Source organism: Pelophylax lessonae (assembly GCF_965119305.1).
Source record: "Pelophylax lessonae genome assembly, chromosome: 10".
Lineage (NCBI taxonomy): Eukaryota > Metazoa > Chordata > Amphibia > Anura > Ranidae > Pelophylax > Pelophylax lessonae.
The window spans coordinates 226,015,006-226,038,957 of record NC_138777.1 but is presented as its reverse complement, the minus strand read 5'-3'; the positions used below and the strand labels follow the sequence as shown (position 1 = coordinate 226,038,957).

Here is a 23,952-nt window from a genome sequence, read left to right as displayed (position 1 = left end):
CTCATTTATCCGATCCCCAACTCATTAGTACGCTCATTCAGCAGATTCCCAGGTCATTAGTAGTCTCATTCAGCAGATTCCCAGCTCATTAGTAGTCTCATTCAGCAGATTCCCAGCTCATTAGTACTCTCATCAGCAGATCCCCAGCTCATTAGTACTCTCATTCAGCAGATCCCCAGCTCATTAGTAATCTCATTCAGCAGATTCCCAGGTCATTAGTAGTCTCATTCAGCAGATTCCCAGCTCATTAGTAGTCTCATTCAGCAGATTCCCAGCTCATTAGTACTCTCATCAGCAGATCCCCAGCTCATTAGTACTCTCATTCAGCAGATCCCCAGCTCATTAGTACTCTCATTCAGCAGATTCCCCAGCTCATTAGTAGTCTCATCAGCAGATCCCCCAGCTCATTAGTAGTCTCATTCAGCAGATTCCCAGCTCATTAGTACTCTCATCAGCAGATCCCCAGCTCATTAGTACTCTCATTCAGCAGATTCCCAGCTCATTAGTAGTCTCATTCAGCAGATTCCCAGCTCATTAGTACTCTCATTCAGCAGATTCCCAGCTCATTAGTACTCTCATCAGCAGATCCCCAGCTCATTAGTACTCTCATTCAGCAGATCCCCAGCCCATTAGTACTCTCATTCAGCAGATTCCCCAGCTCATTAGTACTCTCATTCAGCAGATCCCCAGCCCATTAGTACTCTCATTCAGCAGATTCCCCAGCTCATTAGTACTCTCATTCAGCAGATTCCCAGGTCATTAGTACTCTCATTTATCCGATCCCCAACTCATTAGTACGCTCATTCAGCAGATTCCCAGCTCATTAGTAGTCTCATTCAGCAGATTCCCAGCTCATTAGTACTCTCATTCAGCAGATCCCCAGCTCATTAGTACTCTCATTCAGCAGATCCCCCCGCTCATTAGTACTCTCATTCAGCAGATTCCCAGGTCATTAGTACGCTCATTCAGCAGATCCCCAGCCCATTAGTACTCTCATTCAGCAGATCCCCAGCTCATTAGTACTCTCATTCAGCAGATCCCCAGCTCATTAGTACTCTCATTCAGCAGATTCCCAGGTCATTAGTACTCTCATTCAGCAGATTCCCAGGTCATTAGTACGCTCATTCAGCAGATCCCCAGCTCATTAGTACTCTCATTCAGCAGATCCCCAGCTCATTAATACTCTCATTCAGCAGATTCCCAGGTCATTAGTACTCTCATTCAGCAGATCCCCAGCTCATTAGTACTCTCATTCAGCAGATTCCCCAGCTCATTAGTACTCTCATCAGCAGATCCCCAGCTCATTAGTACTCTCATTCAGCAGATCCCCAGCTCATTAGTACTCTCATTCAGCAGATCCCCAGCTCATTAGTACTCTCATTCAGCAGATCCCCAGGTCATTAGTACTCTCATTCAGCAGATCCCCAGCTCATTAGTACTCTCATTCAGCAGATCCCCAGCTCATTAGTACTCTCATTCAGCAGATCCCCAGCTCATTAGTACTCTCATTCAGCAGATTCCCAGGTCATTAGTAGTCTCATTCAGCAGATTCCCAGCTCATTAGTAGTCTCATTCAGCAGATTCCCAGCTCATTAGTACTCTCATCAGCAGATCCCCAGCTCATTAGTACTCTCATTCAGCAGATCCCCAGCTCATTAGTACTCTCATTCAGCAGATTCCCCAGCTCATTAGTAGTCTCATCAGCAGATCCCCCAGCTCATTAGTAGTCTCATTCAGCAGATTCCCAGCTCATTAGTACTCTCATCAGCAGATCCCCAGCTCATTAGTACTCTCATTCAGCAGATTCCCAGCTCATTAGTAGTCTCATTCAGCAGATTCCCAGCTCATTAGTACTCTCATTCAGCAGATTCCCAGCTCATTAGTACTCTCATCAGCAGATCCCCAGCTCATTAGTACTCTCATTCAGCAGATCCCCAGCCCATTAGTACTCTCATTCAGCAGATTCCCCAGCTCATTAGTACTCTCATTCAGCAGATCCCCAGCCCATTAGTACTCTCATTCAGCAGATTCCCCAGCTCATTAGTACTCTCATTCAGCAGATTCCCAGGTCATTAGTACTCTCATTTATCCGATCCCCAACTCATTAGTACGCTCATTCAGCAGATTCCCAGCTCATTAGTAGTCTCATTCAGCAGATTCCCAGGTCATTAGCAGTCTCATTCAGCAGATTCCCAGCTCATTAGTACTCTCATTCAGCAGATCCCCAGCTCATTAGTACTCTCATTCAGCAGATCCCCCCGCTCATTAGTACTCTCATTCAGCAGATTCCCAGGTCATTAGTACGCTCATTCAGCAGATCCCCAGCCCATTAGTACTCTCATTCAGCAGATCCCCAGCTCATTAGTACTCTCATTCAGCAGATCCCCAGCTCATTAGTACTCTCATTCAGCAGATTCCCAGGTCATTAGTACTCTCATTCAGCAGATTCCCAGGTCATTAGTACACTCATTCAGCAGATCCCCAGCTCATTAGTACTCTCATTCAGCAGATCCTCAGCTCATTAATACTCTCATTCAGCAGATTCCCAGGTCATTAGTACTCTCATTCAGCAGATCCCCAGCTCATTAGTACTCTCATTCAGCAGATTCCCCAGCTCATTAGTACTCTCATCAGCAGATCCCCAGCTCATTAGTACTCTCATTCAGCAGATCCCCAGCTCATTAGTACTCTCATTCAGCAGATCCCCAGCTCATTAGTACTCTCATTCAGCAGATCCCCAGGTCATTAGTACTCTCATTCAGCAGATCCCCAGCTCATTAGTACTCTCATTCAGCAGATCCCCAGCTCATTAGTACTCTCATTCAGCAGATCCCCAGCTCATTAGTACTCTCATTCAGCAGATCCCCAGGTCATTAGTACTCTCATTCAGCAGATCCCCAGCTCATTAGTACTCTCATTCAGCAGATCCCCAGCTCATTAGTACTCTCATTCAGCAGATCCCCAGCTCATTAGTACTCTCATTCAGCAGATCCCCAGGTCATTAGTACTCTCATTCAGCAGATCCCCAGCCCATTAGTACTCTCATTCAGCAGATCCCCAGGTCATTAGTACTCTCATTCAGCAGATCCCCAGCCCATTAGTACACTCATCAGCAGATTCCCAGCTCAATAGTAGCCTCATTAAGCAGGTCCCAACTTATTAGTACCCCCCAGCTTTGTTGTTTCCCCACTTAGTAGTAACTCCACACTCTACTGATCCCCCTTGCTCAATAGTAACCCCCAGCTCTGCTGATCCTCCTCCCTCTCCACTCCCAGTTCACCTCCCACTATATTGCTCCCATGCTGCGAGTGACATATAGTAGTTTCTCCTGCTCCGATCCCCCAGCTCTGCTGATCCTTGCTTAGTAGTAACCCCCAGGTCTGCTGATCCCCAACTCAGTAGTAACCCCCAGCTGTGCTTATCCTCTGGTTTGCTGATCCTCCTCTGTCTATGCTTCCAATTCACCTCTCAGCCCCGGTTCACATTTGTGCGAGTGCCGGGTTCGCATGTAATGTCGGAGCGCACTGCTCCGACATTACATGCGATCAGCTGTGCGGTGCAAGTTTAGCCATACAGTTTGTATGGCTAAATTCGCATCGCACCCGCAGCAAACACGCACAGGAGGCATTTTTGCAGCCGCATCAGGATCGGATCGCACAGTGGTTCACACTTGTGCGATCCGATCCTGTGCGAACTGCACGATCGCACTGCGATATGCGATCAAACTGGGGGTGTCGTTAAGATTACATTGACACCCCCAGCGTGTCGCATATGGCAGTGTGAACTGCCGGGGGTGCGTGTGCGATGCGGGAACAGGCTGCGAATTCGCAGCCTTCCCGCATCGCATAAATGTGAACCGAGCCTCACTATATTGCTCCTATGCTGCGTGTGACATCTAATAGTTTCTCCTGCTCTGATCCCCCAGCTCTGCTGATACCTGCTTAGTAGTAACCCCTAGGTCTGCTGATCCCCAACTCAGTAGTAACCCCCAGCTGTGCTTATCCTCTGGTTTGCTGATCCTCCTCTGTCTATGCTTCCAGTTCACCTCCCATTATATTGCTCCTATGCTGTGAGTGACATCTAATAGTTTCTCCTGCTCCAGTCCCCCAGCTCTGCTGATTCTTGCTCAGTAGTAACCCCCAGATTTACTGATCCCCAACTCAGTAGTGACCCCCCAACCCTTTGTCTGTTACACACTGAGACCTAAACAGACTCCTGGGGTAGAGCACCCCACTGTCCCACACCAGTACTTTGTTATTAGTACCCACTAGTAAGCAGATATAGGAGGAGTCCTTTTATAGTGTAGTTTAGGCAGTTTTCTGCAGCTAGCACATTTCTCCCATGTAATGAGTGAGTATCTCCCATGGTTAAGAGAGGTGGGATTTATTCTTCATTTTATGGATTTTGTAGGATCCACTGATAATGGGGTACTTTGACAGTGGTGGGCTTAAGCACGATATGGCCAAATGGTGTCACCAAATCCCCATTTTTACTAATTTTGATCAGGTCTCAGAGCCTTGTAATATCTGAAAGTTACTCCTTTAGTGTATATATATATATATATATATAGTTTGGGGTTATTAGTATTTTTCTAGTAAAAAATACTGATTCAAGCTTGTAAACAAAAAGTGCCAGAAAAGGCCTGGTCTTCAAGTGGCTATAGGACGGTGGCATTCTATAAGTTACTAAATCAGCCACTAGATGGCGCAATTTCTTCAGCTATTCCTATTACAGCACAAGATGTGTGATACTCTTAGGTGGCACTTTATATTGAGGTTTTCCATGTCGGCTTTACCTGTAAAATAAAATGAGATTTTAGTGATTGGGAATTCTTCAATCCAGAGTTTGGGAATCCGCACTCCAGAGACCGGACATCCGGCCTTCCCTCCAGTCTTGCACAGTTGTACTGACTCCTCTCCTGGACTGAACTTTCTTACCCTGATTTTACCGCACACTGTGAGCTTCTCACCATGTGCATTAGAAGTTGCAGCAAAGTCACATAGAGATCACCTCATTTCCTGGATGGAACATCATCTAACTCTTTCCTCCCCAGCCTGTCCCTGGCTCGCCCCTTTCATTCATTGAATTTCACTTCTTACAATCATGGAGCATCACATGTGGGCGTTACCTAGGGCGGTCTGTATGTAAATGTAGCCTGCCTAGGAACACCCACTCCTCCAGACAAACATCCACCCATCGAGGCATTTTTTCTATTTGCATAACTCCTCCCAAGAGCCAGCCCACTGTTTACATAAGGACTGAGGGATCAGCAGGATATGTACAGCCCCCTCCCACCATAGAGAAGCACAGAGACCCAGTGATGACACTGCTGTGCCAAAAAAAAAAAAAAAAGTATGGAATTAAAGCAGAATGGTTTTTATTTAAAATAAATAATATATATATATATATATATATATATATATATATATATATATATATATATATATATATATATATATATATATATATATCTCACAGATGCGGTAAGCAGCAGTACAGCATTGTTTCATTAATTCATGTGCAAAGCAATCAAGTCATCCCACTTTCTTCTCTCTCTCTCTCTATATATATATATATATATATATATATATATATATATATATATATATATATAAATATCTCTCATTAGCATGTTAATAAGGAGGGGGGAGGTAAAAGCAGATTAACCAGTCTCGGCCCGGCCTATAGCTGAAAGACGGCTAACAGCACAGGCTTCTTTGCCGGGAGGACGTACATGGATGTCCTCCTGTGATCACGCCCCCTGTGGCGCGCGGGCGGCGCACTCTGTGATCGCGGAGTCCTTCAGACTCAGCTGATCAAAGATCAGGGTAAAGGGCCAATCACAACAGCCCTTTACCACGTGATCAGCTGTGTCCAATGACAGCTGATCACGGATGTAAACATGAGTCGGTTTGTCACCTTTTCTTTCCTCACACTGACAGCCGATAACTGGCTTGTGTTAAAGGGACATGGCGCTGATTATCAGTGCAGTCCCAACAGTGCTGCCAATCAGTGCCCCCTCATCAGTGTCACCTATCAGTGTTGCCTCTCAGTGCCACCTATCAGAGCCCATAAGTTTTACCTTTTAGTGCCCATAAGTGCCGCCAATCAGTGTTGCCTATCAGTGAACCCTATCAGTGCAGCCTATCAGTGCCCACCAGTGAAGGAGAAAAATTAACTGTTTGCAAAATTTTATAACAAACTATGAAAAAATACTTTTTATTCCCCTAAATCTTCAGTCTTTTTTTATTTGTTTAGCAAAAAATAAAAAACCCTGTGATGATCAAAGTGTTACTAAACCCAGCAGCCTGCAGTCACTATATCTGATCTCCCCAGGACTCTGCAGTCACTATATCTGCTCTCCCCAGGACTCTGCAGTCACTATATCTGCTCTCCCCAGGAGCCTGCATTCACTATATCTGCTCTCCCCAGGACTCTGCAGTCACTATATCCGCTCTCCCGAGGAGCCTTCAGTCATTATATCCGCTCTTCCCAGGAGCCTGCAGTCACTATATCCGCTCTCCCCAGGAGCCTGCAGTCACTATATCTGCTCTCCCCAGGAGCCTGCAGTCACTATATCTGCTCTCCTCAGGACTCTGCAGTCACTATATCTGCTCTCTGCCTGCAGTCACTATATCTGCTCTCCCCAGGAGCCTGCAGTCACTATATCTGCTCTCCCCAGGAGCCTGCAGTCACTATATCTGCTCTCCCCAGGACTCTGCAGTCACTATATCCGCTCTCCCCAGGAGCCTTCAGTCATTATATCCGCTCTTCCCAGGAGCCTGCAGTCATTATATCCGCTCTTCCCAGGAGCCTGCAGTCACTATATCCGCTCTCCCCAGGAGCCTGCAGTCACTATATCCGCTCTCCCCAGGAGCCTGCAGTCACTATATCTGCTCTCCCCAGGAGCCTGCAGTCACTATATCCGCTCTCCCCAGGAGCCTGCAGTCACTATATCTGCTCTCCCCAGGAGCCTGCAGTCACTATATCCGCTCTCCCCAGGAGCCTGCAGTCACTATATCTGCTCTCCCCAGGAGCCTGCAGTCACTATATCTGCTCTCCCCAGGAGCCTGCAGTCACTATATCTGCTCTCCCCAGGAGCCTGCAGTCATTATATCCGCTCTTCCCAGGAGCCTGCAGTCACTATATCCGCTCTGCCCAGGAGCCTGCAGTCACTATATCTGCTCTCCCCAGGAGCCTACAGTCACTATATCCGCTCTCCCCAGGAGCCTGCAGTCACTATATCTGATCTCCCCAGGAGCCTGCAGTCACTATATCTGCTATCCCCAGGACTCTGCAGTCACTATATCCGCTCTCCCCAGGAGCCTGCAGTCACTATATCTGATCTCCCCAGGAGCCTGCAGTCACTATATCTGCTATCCCCAGGACTCTGCAGTCACTATATCCGCTCTCCCCAGGAGCCTGCAGTCACTATATCTGATCTCCCCAGGAGCCTGCAGTCACTAATCTACTCTCCCCAGGAGCCTGCTGTCACTATATCTGCTATCCCCAGGACTCTGCAGTCACTATATCCGCTCTCCCCAGGAGCCTGCATTCACTATATCTGCTCTCCCCAGGACTCTGCATTCACTATATCTGCTCTCCCCAGGAGCCTGCAGTCACTATATCTGCTCTCCTCAGGAGCCTGCAGTCACTATATCTGCTCTCACCAGGAGCCTGCAGTCACTATATCTGCTCTCCCCAGGAGCCTGCAGTCACTATATCCGCTCTCCCCAGGAGCCTGCAGTCACTATATCTGCTCTCCCCAGGAGCCTGCAGTCACTATATCTGCTCTCCCCAGGAGCCTGCAGTCACTATATCTGCTCTCCCCAGGAGCCTGCAGTCACTATATCTGCTCTCCCCAGGAGCCTGCAGTCATTATATCTGCTCTTCCCAGGAGCCTGCAGTCACTATATCCGCTCTCCCCAGGAGCCTGCAGTCACTATATCTGCTCTCCCCAGGAGCCTACAGTCACTATATCCGCTCTCCCCAGGAGCCTGCAGTCACTATATCTGATCTCCCCAGGAGCCTGCAGTCACTATATCTGCTATCCCCAGGACTCTGCAGTCACTATATCCGCTCTCCCCAGGAGCCTGCAGTAACTATATCTGATCTCCCCAGGAGCCTGCAGTCACTATATCTACTCTCCCCAGGAGCCTGCTGTCACTATATCTGCTATCCCCAGGACTCTGCAGTCACTATATCCGCTCTCCCCAGGAGCCTGCATTCACTATATCTGCTCTCCCCAGGACTCTGCATTCACTATATCTGCTCTCCCCAGGAGCCTGCAGTCACTATATCTGCTCTCCTCAGGAGCCTGCAGTCACTATATCTGCTCTCACCAGGAGCCTGCATTCACTATATCTGCTCTCCCCAGGACTTTGCAGTCACTATATCTGCTCTCCCCAGGACTCTGCAGTCACTATATCTGCTCTCCCCATGAGCCTGCAGTCACTATATCTGCTCTCCCCAGGACTCTGCATTCACTATATGTGGTCCCCCACAGTACACAGAACATGGAAATGCAATTATTTTTTATTAAATATAAAATGCTAAATACCTTTTCTCTTCAGCAGTATATAGCAGTCTTGTGACTTATATCAGTGTCTGGTTAAAGCTTGTATCAGGCGTTTTCTGACTGTCCTATGAGGCTGCAGACCCTCTGTCTGGACAGTGCTGATTGGCCCTGTGCTGATCACATGAACCCTCCCAAGAAGAAGAAAAAACCTCTCTAGCAATACACACCAAACTGAGTATGTGCAGAGAGCCTCCATAGACTCTGTGTTATCAGGAAATCATCAGGGGACAGTGGAAGAAAGGGAGGATCAGAGAAGACAGAATCAAACAGCCTTTTTACACAATGTGGAGGATTAACCCCTTAGGTTCCACAGTGTATAACCAGCATGCTTTACTGCATATACACACTGATTTTACTGTTGTGGGTTTAGTAACTCTTTAAATACCCCTAAAAAAAAACCTCTATTTGTATGAGCAACATGATAAAAATGTCATTTGGGTACAGCGTTGCATGACCGCGCAATTGTCATTCAAACTGTGAAAATGTGACCACTGGCTTTGTACAGTGAGTTAGTTGTTTTATCAGATTGTATACCACACTATGGAATTTTTTTCTCATGTTTGGTGATTTATCCTTTATTACCGCTTTGAATATCGAAAGTGCTGGAGCGCACAAATCTCTGCTATGGAGATCATTTCCAGAAAGAGATTATATCAATACCATGGCATGTTTGCGGTCCTATAATCTAGACCAGGGGTCGGGAACCTATGGCTCACGAACAAGACGTGGCTCTTTTGATGGCTGCATCTGGCTCGCAGGCAAATCTTTAATAATGGGGGCGTGTCCGGACGTGAGCCGCGCTGGAGGTGTAGTCCCAGAGCTCCACCACGTCTACCACTCAATCAAGTGCCATCCGCGTAGCTGTGCCCGGTGCCAAGGAGATTTCTGCACCCATCGACGGTATACTTTGTGGGCTATCCACCGCTACCCTCAGTTCATCTCTGGGTGACAGGATTGCCGCGCTACAGACCCCACGGCCTACTCATGGTACCGCCGCCGGCTTGTGTGCTTTGCATCTGAGGGCCTTGGCAATCACCGCCCGGTAAGGAGACCTCCCTGTGCCCTGACAGACACGATCGCCTTCCCCTCTGACACCCGGGGACCCGCGGGAGCTGCCTCTCACATCCACTTCCGGCCGCCATTTTCTCAGGGTCTATACTCACCTCCATCACTCGCAGGCCTGCAGACGCTTCACCACTCCGGCCTCATTACATACCTGCCTGCTCTGCTCTTTTCCCGACCGGACTCCAGGCACTTTCACACGGCTCCATCTACTCACTGTATAGCTGCGGCCTATGAATATGAATATTAAATACAGATTCCCGACCCCTGAAATATAGTGTATGGCTCTCACGGAATAACATTTGAAAATATGTGGTGTTCATGGCTCTCTCAGCCAAAAAGGTTCCCGACCCCTGATCTAGACACAGCATATGGTTCTGGTGAGTTCGCAATTGTAGTACGTGGTGGTGACACATTGGAGTTATCATTGAGCACCGGAAACTGTCACAGCTCGTTTTCATATGAATTTTGATATATGGACTTTATATGTGTTTTTAGTTGAATATTTTTGATATATGTCACATCTAGCTTTGTGATATGGTCAATTGCACTACAGGCATACCCCGTTTTAAGTACATTCACTTTACGTACACTCGCGAGTACGGACACAGCCTGGTCAGCTTGGCATGGCATTACTCCCAGTTTTTAACATTGGCGTCTATGGGAAATAGTGGTCAGCTTGGCATGGCACTGCTCCCAAACTATAAGTGACAGGGATACCAAACTTAGGGAGCAATGTGAGGGGACCAGAGATGTATAGTAACGAAGTAGAACTACTTAAGTACTGTACTTAAGTACCGAAATGCGGTATCTGTACTTTCCTAGAGTAGAATTTTTTTCTCCTACTTCTACTTTTACTTCACTACATTTTTTCGATGATTTCGATACTTCTACTCAAGTATTTTTTTTTGTGCTGCATAGTTACTCGTTACTTTTAAAAAAATTACCACTGCCAGAACAGTAGATGGCAGGTTGCATAAAGCTCAAAAAAGTGTGTATAATGTCATTTGTAAATCAGCGCATACGAAAATAAAGGCTGTGTATAATAAAAGCTGCTATACCAAATCTTTCCAATAAAAAGAAAATATGAAACAAACAAATAAATGATGCTACAGCGCTTAAAGTGCATCAAGAAACTACTAACAAACACAGGTTAATCATTTGAATAAATCATTTGAAATAATAAAAACAATATGATGTTCAAACTTTTGACTTATTTCTTTAATAACTACATAACACAGTACTTGTACTTCTACTTTCAGTACTTGAGTAGAATTTTTTTTTCAAAACTACTGGTACTTTTTACTTTTAGTACTTAAGTAGCAATTTTTTTGAAAAAACTACTTGCAATACTTAAGTAAAAAAAATGTTGAATACTTTAGTACTTCTACTTAAGTAACTTTTTCTGCGAGCACTTCCACTTCTACTCAAGTAATTTTTTGATCGAGCACTTGTACTTTTACTCAAGTAGAAATTTCGAGTACTTTATACAAGTCTGGAGGGGACCCAGGACTACAACATATCCTATTTGTGGCCAGCCAGCTTGCCTAGGAAATGAAAAAAGGTATTGCTTCACTTTAAGTACATTTTCGTTTTACATACATGCTCTGGTCCCATTGTGTACTTAAAAGCGGGGTATGCCTGTATATTATTATATTACACAACTTTTTATTGATTGGCCATTCAAAGTGTGACAGAGCTGGAAGCTGAAAACGGGAGTGGGCAGGAAGGGGGAGTAAAAGTGCCCAGCAGGCAAGTGGTTAAACCTGTTTAATTTCAACCCTATGAGCCCTGCATTACACCTAAAACCGATGAAAGAAAAAAAAAAAAAACACTCACCTGGAAGAGGTACGAGGTTATTAATAAAGCACAGCATGATATGGCTTCAGGGCACATTCATGGCAGTGCTGGGAAAGCTGTCCATTAAATGATGTGCGGGAGAAGATGTATCAGGACCGGAGCAGAGTGAGTCAGGAGCTTCGTCAGCACAAATTCCTATCTCTAATAACTGAGGAGCGCTCTATAGATCTTCACGTGGAACTTCACTCTCCCAATCTACATTGATTATTTTTAATCCTTATGCTGCTAGCATTAGTAAATAAATAGAAAAATATGCAATATTTACTGGTTAAAATTTTATTTTATACATTTCTTCAGTTACTTTCTGGTTTCTTGCTTAGGCAAATGCGGTCATACATCCCAGGAGTCTTCAGGAGAGGAGGAGGGGTTTTCTCAGCTAAGCACACCCTGCTGCATTAATGTTTCGGCTAAGGGCAGATGGATTCCAGGAAGTAAATGCAATATGAATCATTTAATGGAAAAAATATAGATCCGCGCTTAAGATAAATTTCAGTCTAAATTCTTATATGTATGTATATGGCCGCTGCCTACCTCTAAACTGTGCAAAAAGTGTACAGTAAAGAAATGAAAAAATGAAAGGAGGTGGGTGGCGCTGCCAAAACTAAAGGTGAATGAGGAAGGAAGAAAATCCTAGAACTTTATATAAGGTCAAATCAGCCTTATATGGGGTAGATACATCTTCGACTTGGACTGAATTTAGTTTTTTTGCTTCACTATATACCGTATTTATCGGCGTATAACACGCGCTGGCGTATAACACGCACCTAAATTTTAGGGCAGAAATTTCAGGAAAAAAGCTGAAATTTAAAATAAACAGCTTTAAACTCAGAACATTTTTTTTTAATTAAATGTAGTCTTACCAGTGCCCACAAATGCAGCCTCATCAAAGCAGTGTCCTTAAATGCAGCCTTGTCACTGCAGTACCCATACATGCAGCCTCGCCAGCGCCAGTACCCATACATGCAGCCTCGCCAGCGCCAGTGCCCATACATGCAGCCTCACCAGCGCCCATAATTGCAGCCTCGCCATCGCCAGTGCCCATACATGTAGCCTTTGCCAGTGCCCATACATGCAGCCTTTGCCAGTGCCCATACATGTAGCCTTTGCCAGTGCCCATACATGCAGCCTTTGCCAGTGCCCATACATGCAGCCTTTGCCAGTGCCCATACATGCAGCCTCGCCAGCGCCCATAATTGCAGCCTCGCCAGCGCCCATAATTGCAGCCTCGCCAGCGCCACTATACACATCACTAAAGATCTCCAGAAAGCAGTGCCGGGAGGTAGAAGGGGGCGGGCGGCGCCGAGGAGAAGGAACGATGCACTCTCATCGGAAGTCCCCGCGCCTATGATTGACGTCGGCATAGGAGGCGGGACTTCCGATGACAGCGCGGACTTCCTTCTCCTCGGCGCCGCCCGCCCCCTTCTACCTCTCGGTGCTTCTTTCTTGACATTTTTTTTTTATATCGGCGTATAACACACACAGCTACTTTTTACTCCATTTTTAGAAGGAAAAGTGCGTGTTATACGCCGATAAATACGGTATTTATATTTATTTTTACTGTTCCTTTTGGCGATTTGATATCGCGTTTCATTTAGTACACCACAATATTTATTTATGGTCACCTTAGTGTGGATATCAATCAATTTCATCATTTATTTGCACATCCACTTATCAGTGACCTTTTTAATTTATTGAAGCCCGCCAGCACCTTATATTTGCACTTTTTATTCAATTTTCACTTGATTTTCTACAAATCACTCAGTCACCTTAGCAATTTTGCACTTATTTTAAGTCACGTATTTATATATTCATTGTATATGTGTTATTATATGTGGTTTTTTATGGTATAGAGTGGACATATTATATCTACCCCATATAAGGCTGATTTGACCTTATATAAAGTTCTAGGATTTTCTTCCTTCCTCATTCACCTTTAGTTTTGGCAGCGCCACCCACCTCCTTTAATTTTTTCATTTTTTAATATGAATCATTTGCCCTTACTCAAGATGGCTGCAGCCGGAAATGCTAGGGGGTGTTTTTCAAAGTGATTTCTCAACAAAATAAAGCATGGAGACATTGATGGATGAGGGAATTTGCTTTGAACATTAAAATTAATTAAATAGTGTTTTTGGTTAGTGGTGCTCAGATGCATTGAAGATCCGCTTTAAGTGAAAGTCCAGTCAAGAGTTAAAGTGGTTTTAAACCTCAGACATGAAATCTGAACAAAGTATATCACTCCCGCAGGGGTGTCCAGACTACGGCCCTCCAGCTGTTCAGGAACTACAATTCCCATCAGGCATTGTAAATCTCTGACATTCACAGACACAACTAGGCATGATGGGAATTGTAGTTCCTGAACAGCTGGAGAGCCATAGTTTGGACATAGCTATAAGTGTGTACTTCTCTCAATCCAGAGCACCAATTGTCAATACTGTCTGCTGCCTCCTTCCTCTATCTGCATTAGTCACTTCTGACAGGTTTTCCTGACACCAAGAGAAAAAAAGGTGACAGAGGAAGGATCTTCAGCCTGTGATTGACAGCCTCAGCTCTGTTCTTGTGTGCTGTGTGTGTGTGCTGTGTGGAAGGGGGGGTCCCTTCCCTCCAATCATCAGCTCTCCTTACTGAGCTCTGCAGAGTGTAACTTCAGCTCTCCGCCCCCTTTTTTCTGAAATCTCAGACATGCTTTATAATTCAGCACTTTGAATGGATGTGAGGAGAGAAGACTGCAGATAACCAGGTACAACCTATGTAGGAGGATTTGTTTCATCTCTGTGTATCACCTGAGGCCAGTCACTTCACTGGGTATATGTACAGTAAGTGTTTACAACTACTTTAAGCCTAAATCTACTCTCACCCCCATTCTAAGCCCTATCCTACCCCCATTGTAAAGGATAGATGTGTATACTTAAGATGTATTCTGAGGGCGCTTCGGTCCGGTCACATGATCTCTCCAATGGTGGCTTCAGCGAAGAGAGATCCCTGACACCGTGCAGTGACGTCACCCATAGACTGTCGGCTGTCCCTCCTCTTCACTGAAGCAGGCACTGGAAGCCGATCATGTGACCGGAGCAGAGCGACCTCAGAATAGGTAAGTATACAGATCTTTCCTTTTACAGGCAGGGACAGTGCAAGAATTTTTGTCTACTTAGGCGAAGGTGCATTTTGCCAACCCCCCTCCCATCTTTTCACCACCCCTGCCTAAATGGCTGTCTTGGAGCCATTTTTTAAATTTTTAACGATTACTTAAAACCCCCAAAACTTTTTCATTATTGAAAGCAGACACCCTAGAGCAGTGGTCCTCAACTCCGGTCCTCAGGACCCACTAACAGGCCAGATTTTTAGTATTACCTTGGGGAGATGCAGACTAGAGTACTGCAATCACTGAGCAGCAAATGAGATCACCTGTGATGTAATTTAGTTATCTTGCAAACCTGGCCTTTTAGTGGGCCCTGAGGACCAGAGTTGAGGACCACTGCCCAAGAGAATAAAATATTACTTAAAGCGGAGTTCCACCCAAAAGTGGAATTTCCGCTCTTTTGTTCCCCCCCCCCCCCCCCGGTGCCACATTTGGCACCTTTCAGGGGGGAGGGGTACCTGTTTTTGACAGATAACCGTTCCCCACTTCCGTTATACGGCGCCGTCCCTCGGAATTTCAGCCCCTCCTCCTTCCCCCGCCACCGAGCCAACAGGAATGCGCAGCGTGCTTCGCGCATGCGCAGTAGGGACCCGCCCGTGAGGCCGCAAGAGCGGCTTATGGCGGCGGCAGCACCCGTCAGCCGATGGAAACATCGGCTTGCGATGCCGACATCGCTGGACTCCAGGACAGGTAAGTGTCCTAATATTAAAAGTCAGCAGCTACAGTATGTGTACAGTGTGTGTACAGTATTTGTAGCTGCTGACTTTTAATTTTTGTAGGGGGAGGCGGAACTAAAGGCGGAAGGCGGAAATAAGGTTTATTAGTAGTAAAGTGAGTAAATAGATACCCATGCCAAAGCTTAAAATTGTGTGTGCCCCCGCAATGATTTAAAAGCCCATATAGGTCATGAGTTTAGAATTACGCGGGAGCACTGGTGCTAAAATTATTGCTCTTACTCTGGTGTGCGCGTGGATATAACCTATGTAGGACAATCGCCGTTTTCATACGTAGTGCCGCAATGAACACATTTTTGTAGGTGTGGGTGTGTTAGGGGCGGGAGGGAGGGGAAGGGGCTATAAAAAAAAAAAAAATGTTTTTATTTATTTATTTTTATGTCTCCTTATATGCCTAAAACATTTACTTTTACATAACTTTTATTGGTATCACATAGGGGACCAATAGCCCCCTAAGTGATAGCATATAGGTGACAGGTTCTCTTTATGGAGACACCCGGGGTTTATTAGACCTGAGAGGTCTCCTCTCTAATCCACTACAGCTGATGGAATACAGACCATGTCCCATCCGCTGCTTCCCCGCTCCCCCCACTACCCTCCTGGAGAATGACAGCTCCAGTCCAGGAAGTGAAGTCACCCACATCACATCCTGGTCTGTGTACAGGAGGGAGGCTGAGCAGACGGAAGCCTGCTGAGCTCCCGCCGCCCTTCCCAGCGACACATGCACACCATGACAGCACAGGGCCTGCAGAGCCCCGTGAACATTTACACAAAAACACTGGCTAGGCACACATTTAACCCATTGACTGCCCCAGATGTTTAACCCCTTCCCAGCCAGTATCAGTACATATTTTTAGCACTGATCACTGTATAATTGTCACTGGTTCCCACAAAGTGTCAAAAGTATCAGTTAGTGTCAGAAGGCCCGCCGAAGTATCGCAGTCATGCTATAAGTCGCTGATCTCCACCATTACTAGTATTAAAAAAATAAATAAAAATTCTAGCATATATCGCATAATTTGTAGATGCTATAACTTTTGCACTTACCAATCAATATATGCTTATTGGGATATTTTGTTTACCAAAAATATGTAGCAGAATTTGTTAGTCACTGATCGCCGCCATTACAACCCAAAAAAATTGTAATAAAAATATCTCCTAGTTTGTAGATGCTATTACTTTTGTGCAAACAATATACGCTTATTGGGATTTTTTAAACAAATACTGTATATGCTGGCGTATAGGACGACTTTTTAACCTTAACAACATCCCCCAAAAATCGAGGGGACGTCTTATACACAAAGTATAAAAATGTGAGGACTACTTTACATATAGTTAGTTTGGGCCAAGCTGGCCCAAAAAACGAACGTCCCTAAGCTCTCAACCCGCTGGATGTGCAGTAATACTGTATGTACCGTAGCTTCGGCTACATTCACAGTATACCGCGCTGGGCCAATCACTGTGAGCGATGTATTCTATTAATGAATACAAAGCCTGCTCGGATTGGTGGAGCCAGAGTTACGGGCTGATGATGTTACAACCTCTGACTCCGAGCTGGCTTTGAATTTATTATTAGAATACATTGTTCGCCTTGATTAGCTCAGCGCGGTATACTGAATGTATGGTACATACAGTATTACTGCACATCCAGCAGGCTGAGAGATTAGGGACGTTTGTTTTGGGCTGACAGATTAGTGGGTGTAAATGGCTGAAGGGGGGGGGGGGGGGGGTAGTCTTATATGGCGCGTACAGCCCAAAACCTAAATTTTAACTGGAAAATTAGGGGGTCGTCTTATACGCCGGCATATACGGTATATGTAGCAGAATACATATTGGCCTAAATTCATGAAGAAATTTGAATTTTTTTATCAATTTTTTTTATTGAATATGTCTTATATCAGAAAGAAAGAAATAGTGTTTTTATTTCAAAATGGTCTTTTTTTTTTTATAGAGCAAAAAAAAAAAAAAAAAAAAATGCAGCAGGTGATCAAATACCACCAAAAGAAAGCTCTATTTGTGGGGAAAAAAGGACGTCAATTTTATTTGGGTACAGCGTCGCACGACCGCGCAATTGTCCGTTAACCACTTAAGCCCCGGAGGATTTGGCTGCTAAAAGACCAGGGGGTATTTTGCGATTCGGCACTGCGTGATTTTAACGGACAATTGCGCGGTCGTGCGACGCTGTACCTAAACGAATTTGACGTCCTTTTTTTCCCACAAACAGAGCTTTCTTTTGGTGGTATTTGATCACCTGTGCGATTTTTTGATCATGCGCTATAAACAAAAAAAGAGCGTAAATTTTGCAAAAATAACAATATTTTTCACATTTTTTTTATATGAAATTCCCCGGAAAAAAAAAAAAGTAAAAATCAAATTTTTTTTAACATTTTCGGCCAATTTGTTTTATGCTAAATATGTTTGGTAAAAAAAAAAAAAAATTAAAAAAGAAAAAAAAAAAAAAAAAAAAAAAAAAATCGCAAAAAGCGTATTTTGATTGGTTTGCGCAAAAGTTATCGCGTTTACTAACAAAGGGAAAAATTTTTGTCATTTTTGTTGTTTTTTTTTTTTAACGCGTAATGGCGGCGATCTGCGATTTTTTTTGCGGTACTGCGACATTGGGGCGGACAGATCGGACCCCTGACTGACATTTTTGACACTTTTGGTGTTACCAGTGACATTTCTACAGTAATCAGTGCTATACATATGCACTGTTACTGTAAAATTACACAGGCAGTGAAGGGGGTTAACTTTATTTGAGAGGGAGGGGCTGTGTATGTCCCTAGGGGCGGGATTCTAACTGTGATTGGCTGTGGCTTGAGCTGTAGGAACACTGATCAACGGTCCTACATAGTAGAACCGTATGATCGGTGTTTCTACACAGGGGAGAATGACAGGCGGCTTGTTTACACAAGCCGCCTGCCTTTCTCCCTCTCCCCCGACGATCGCAGAGTGACCGGCGGACATCAGGTCCGCCGGTCACATGCGCGGGGGGTCCGTGACCGCGCGGGAGCGCGCCTCCGGCGGCGCGCGGGAGCTCCCCAGAGCCGCACAGGCTAGTGACGTTTATTTACGTCACTTTCCCTGTGAGGGGCTGACCGCCGCAGTATATCTACTTGCGGCGGTCGGCAAGCGGTTAAAATAGCGCAGTGCCAAATCGCAAAAAAATTGCCTGGTCATGAAGGGGGGGGGGGGAAATCATCTGGAGGTCAAGTGGTTAATTGGGTATGCTAACATCCCACATGACAGCGCTCAACCAATCCTTTCTACCCGAGTGTACACTTACCTTAATATTGGAGAACCACAAGTCATTCTCATGGAGGGTGGCGACATAATATGCAGCAAGCAGTCCCAGAAACAAAGCCAGCATCCCGCCAACGAAGTAACTGAGTATATTCCATGTGGCACCTCCTGAAAACAAGATGATCAATAATCAGAATCAACATTTTCTACTCTTACTGGTCACACTCCGGCTCCTCTAAATAGTGAAAGATGATAAACTGGCCATTGCTTTAGAAAGTTTGGAGACCCCTGGCTTAGACCAAGGCTGCCTGAATCCTAACAACCAAGAAATCTGGGCAGCAGGAGCTTCCTGGGTCCGAGCAAATAGGGTACATTAGTGCTGTACGTATGTACCCCAAACTCGCTCATCCATGTCTTTATGGACCTTGCTTTGTACACTGGTGTGCAGTTATGTTGGAACAGGAAGAGGCCATCACCAAACTGTTCCCACAATGTTGGGAGCATGAACTTGTCCAAAATGTCTGGGTTTGCTGACACCTTAAGAGTTAATTCCCTGGAACTTTTGGCACTTTTCCACTGCAAGTACCGTCTCGGCTCCACTCAGCACTGCTTGGCCCAGCTCGGCTCAGTTTGCTTTTCCACTGCGTGGTACGAGTCGGCACGTTTCGGCACTGTATAGGCTCTACTTGGCTCGGTTTGCTTTTCCACTAAAGTAGTAAGTGGGTGGGATTACAACGATTCGCTGACCAATCAGTGACTAGTAGTGACAAACAATCAAGGCTGCATGCAAAGGATTGTGGGATATGGTATAGGTATGGCCCGCTTGGAAAACCAACCGAGGTGGTACTGTTTAAGCGAGCCGTACCACGTAGTGGAAAAGCGCCGCTGTACCAAACCGTACCGAAATGTTCTAACACGTACAATGCGGTGGAAAAGCGCCAAACCGAGCCGTTCCATGCAGTGGAAAAGCGCCATAAGGGGCCAAGCCCAACCCCTGAAAAACAACCCCACACCATAATCCCCCCTCCACCAATTGATGTGGACCAGTGCACAAAGCAAGGTCCATAAGGACATGGAAGAGCGAGTTTGGGGTGGAGGAACTTGACTGTCGTGACCTCAACCCAATAGAAGACCTTTGGGATGAATTAGAGTGGAGACTGCAAGCCAGGCCTTCTGGTCCAACATCAGTGCCTGACCTCACAAATGCGCTTCTAGAAGAATGGTCAAACATTCCCATAGACACTCCTAAACCTTGTGGACAGCCTTCCCAGAAGAGTTGAAGCTGTTATAGCTGCAAGGGTGGGCCAACTCAATATTGAACCCTACGGACTAAGACTGGGATGCCATTAAAGATCATGTGTGTGTAAAGGCAGGCGTCCCAATACTTTTGACAATATAGTGTATATAAAGTTGTGGTTTGATGATATAGTCAGTCTAGCGCTGGCAGCCTAGGAGCATGGAAGGTTCTACGCCGGTAATGAGAAGTAATAATAAACATTGCTCCACCCACCGGAAATCCCTCTAGCGTTCTCCCTTGAACTTTTCTGCCCCTGCGAGTTGTTGGGACTCGGCTCGGAGGCGTTAATCCTCTTCCTCTGGCGCACGGTGGTCATTGTATCGGCTCTTCTCACATACCTCACAGGCAGATCCCTGGAAGAGAGAAGATTCATCAGCTCCGGAGTCCTGACAATAAACAGACGGATGAATTCTTCCTTCTCTGGGCTGAACAGATGGCGCTTTACTCATCACCCAACTCGGCGGGGATTTGGGCGCTCACAAAGGCTGCCTGATCTGTTCAGACATATTCAATGTATACTGGATTAATGTGCATATATACCACTGTATAGGGAGAGAGGAGAGGAGAGGGAAGAGAACAGAGGAGAGAGAAAGGAGAGAGAAGAGAAGAAGAGAACAGAGGAGAGGGGAGAGAGGAGAAGAGAACAGGAGAGGGAAGAGAAGAGAACAGAGGAGAGAAGAAGAGAACAGAGGAGAGGAGAGAACAGAGGAGAGAAGAAGAGAACAGGAGAGGGAAGAGAAGAGAACAGAGGAGAGAAGAAGAGAACAGAGGAGAGGAGAGAACAGAGGAGAGGAGAGGAGATGAGAAGAGGGAAGAGAAGAGAGGAGAGAAGAAGAGAAGAGAGGAGAGAAGAAGAGAAGAGAGGAGAGAAGAAGAGAAGAGAGGAGAGAAGAAGAGAAGAGAGGAGAGAAGAAGAGAAGAGAGGAGAGAAGAAGAGAAGAGAGGAGAGAAGAAGAGAAGAGAGGAGAGAAGAAGAGAAGAGAGGAGAGAAGAAGAGAAGAGAGGAGAGAAGAAGAGAAGAGAGGAGAGAAGAAGAGAAGAGAGGAGAGAAGAAGAGAAGAGAGGAGAGAAGAAGAGAACATAGGAGAGAACAGAGGAGAGGAGAGAACAGAGGAGAGGAGAGAACAGAGGAGAGGAGAGAACAGAGGAGAGGAGAGAACAGAGGAGAGGAGAGAACCGAGGAGAGGAGAGAACCGAGGAGAGGAGATGAGAGAGGAGAAGAGAGGATAGGAGAGAGAAGAGAAGATAGGAGAGAGAAGAGAACAGAGGAGAGGAGAGAACCGAGGAGAGAACAGAGGAGAGGAGAGAACAGAGGAGAGAACAGAGGAGAAGAGAGGATAGGAGGGAGAAGAGAAGATAGGAGAGAGAAGAGAACAGAGGAGAGGAGAGAACAGAGGAGAGAACAGAGGAGAGGAGAGAACAGAGGAGAGGAGAGAACCGAGGAGAGGAGAGAACAGAGGAGAGGAGAGAACAGAGGAGAGAAGAGAACAGAGGAGAGAAGAGAACAGAGGAGAGAAGAGAACAGAGGAGAGAAGAGAACAGAGGAGAGGAGAGAACAGAGGAGAGGAGAGAACAGAGGAGAGAACAGAGGAGAGGAGAGAACCGAGGAGAGGAGAGAACAGAGGAGAGGAGAGGAGAGAACAGAGGAGAGGAGAGAACAACCGAGGAGAGGAGAGAACAGAGGAGAGGAGAGAACAGAGGAGAGGAGAGAACCGAGGAGAGGAGAGAACCGAGGAGAGGAGAGAACAGAGGATAGGAGAGAGGAGAGAAGAGGAGAAGAGAGTAGAGAGGAGGGGAGAGAGAAAAGAACAGAGAAGAGAAGATGAGAGAGGAGAGAAAAGAGGAGAGAAGAGAGCAGAGAGGGTTAAAAGCTGACAGTTTATTTTTTGCCATTCATTTTCCATTGGTGGGATTTCCCTTTCTTTCCTGTCCAGGGGACACAACAGGAAGTAGAAGGAAATCTCTACATGTTCACACTAGCAGTTGGGGAGCAGTAAATCTCTGTGGTTGGGCCCTGCTTTTACCACCACCACCCCAGCTACCCCTTTTAGCTGCAGAGTCAGCAGTGTCCACATGCAGCAGCTACCGACCCATTTGAGTGAATATAACAATGATAATAAAGATAACAATGGGACAGCTGTGGCCCCTGGGGGCCCTTACTATTACCCTTGAGCATGCTGAAACATGGTCACCTAAGATCGGAGAGCCCGCTGTTGCCATGGTTACCTTGTCCGTAGAAATAAGGGTCCCCTGATCACCATAGATAACAATGGGACAGCTGTGGCCCCTGGGGGCCCATTTCCCCCTATCACTCAGTAATTGGTCCCTCAGTCTCTGCTATGGCTGTCCCCTATGGCTGCTTTGTCCCTAGAAACAAGGGGTCACCATAAGTAACAAGTAGACAGCTGTGGCCCCTGAGGGCCCATTTCCCCTGTTACCCAGTAAATGGCCCCTGGCTGCCTTCACCTGGTCCCTATAGGGTACACCCGGCAGCAGTGGCCCCTCAGAGCCCCCTCTGTTCCCTCCCCCTCCTCCCCGGGGTTACCCGGCTCCAGTCTCCGCGGCCTCGCCTCAATCCCACCCGAAGACAAGGGGAGCTGATGTCGGCGGCGCCGTCTGGTTGCCCAGGCAACCGAGCTAGGCCAGGACTCCTCCGCCCCCCCGTCAGGCTGAAGTGGTCCACTCCACCCCCGTACAGAGCAACGGGCACTGGAAGCCGCCAGCGCGCTGCAGAGGGGGGGATGGGGGTTGTAGTTCGCGGCGGCTTTGGACGCGGCTCAGAGGCGTACAGAAAAACTACAACTCCCAGAGTGCCGTGCGAAGAAGCTCCCTGCCAACCAAAGAACATCACGTGCTCCAGCTGTGCTCAACAATAATGGGATCAGCCAATCAGCGCCTGGTGTACCGGGGAGGGGGAGGGCGCTATGGATGGAGAAAAGAAATGATATCTGCCAATAGAACATTGTATGATAATACACACTGGATGATTATGAGAGTCTCTGATATTGTAACAGTAACCAATGGGAACGCAGCAAACAAAAAATAACGCCCACATTCTATACAGCGAGGAGGGGAGCAGTGGGAGGGGCAGCGACTCAGCTGATGGCGTGGGCTTCAGAAACATCACGTGCAGCAAAGCCAACCAATGGCAAGCAATGATAGGGCGTGGCTCAGCGACAGAATAGGCGTGGCTTAGATGCTAAGAGTTGCAGATTCAAACAAAATGCAATGGTCAATGGGACTTTAAATGAGGGGACTTCACAAATATACATCAAATACAGAGCGCTTCCCATTTATATACTAATCATAATTATATATTCCATCATCATATACACAGATCTGTCCCTGATATGGAACAAAGTCCCTCTGTCCTCCCTCACTGTGGTCTGATCCATAGAGTTGTATATAAAATTCACTTTTTATCTTCCAATAAGTGTCTCCCAGTGCAAAACCTTTCATCTGATTTCATTATTGCTACATTTGCTGATGTTAAAATCCAGTATAGAGGAATAGTGGTGGTAACAAAAAAAAATAGCATTTGTGGGTTTAACAAATTGTTTTCTTGTGTATAATTCTCTTTTAAGGGGGAGTGGCAGGGGGTGTGTCCTATGCCCACATATTTTGCTAATAGGTGTCCCTGGCTCCTGTCTCAAAAAGTTGGGAGGTATACAGGTCTGATAAGGCACAGTGAGTACATTGTTTACACTGATTATCAGTACCCCGATCCATCAGTGCCTCCTCGTCAGTGCCCATCAGTGCAGCTTTTCAGCACAGCCTCATCAGTGCCTCCTCGTCAGTGCAGCTTATCAGCACAACCCCATAAGTGCAGCTTATCAGCACAACCCCATAAGTGCAGCTTATCAGCACTGCCTCATCAGTGCCCATCAGTGCAGCCACATCAGTGCCACTTATTAGCACGCCTCATCACTGCCCATCAGTGCCTCGTCAGTGCCCATCAGTGCAGCTTATCAGCACTGCCTCATCAGTGCCTCCTCGTCAGTGCCCATCAGTGCAGCTTTTCAGCACAGCCTCATCAGTGCCTCCT

The 23,952-nt window shown here is 46.3% G+C and overlaps 1 protein-coding gene across 1 annotated transcript in view; it reads right to left on the bottom strand.

Moving 5' to 3' along the window:
• The window catches only part of DPY19L3 (dpy-19 like C-mannosyltransferase 3), a 98,391-nt gene extending 75,734 nt beyond the window's left edge, over nt 1–22,657 (bottom strand). The window contains exons 1-3 of the mRNA XM_082270645.1: nt 22,453–22,657; nt 20,121–20,260; nt 18,654–18,778 (exon numbers count right to left, since the gene is read on the bottom strand). Coding sequence (XP_082126771.1) covers nt 18,654–18,778; nt 20,121–20,223 — 228 coding nt within the window. The 5' untranslated portion in view covers nt 20,224–20,260; nt 22,453–22,657. The remainder of the gene's footprint in view (nt 1–18,653; nt 18,779–20,120; nt 20,261–22,452) is intronic.
• Between the last annotated feature and the right edge of the window lie 1,295 nt (nt 22,658–23,952).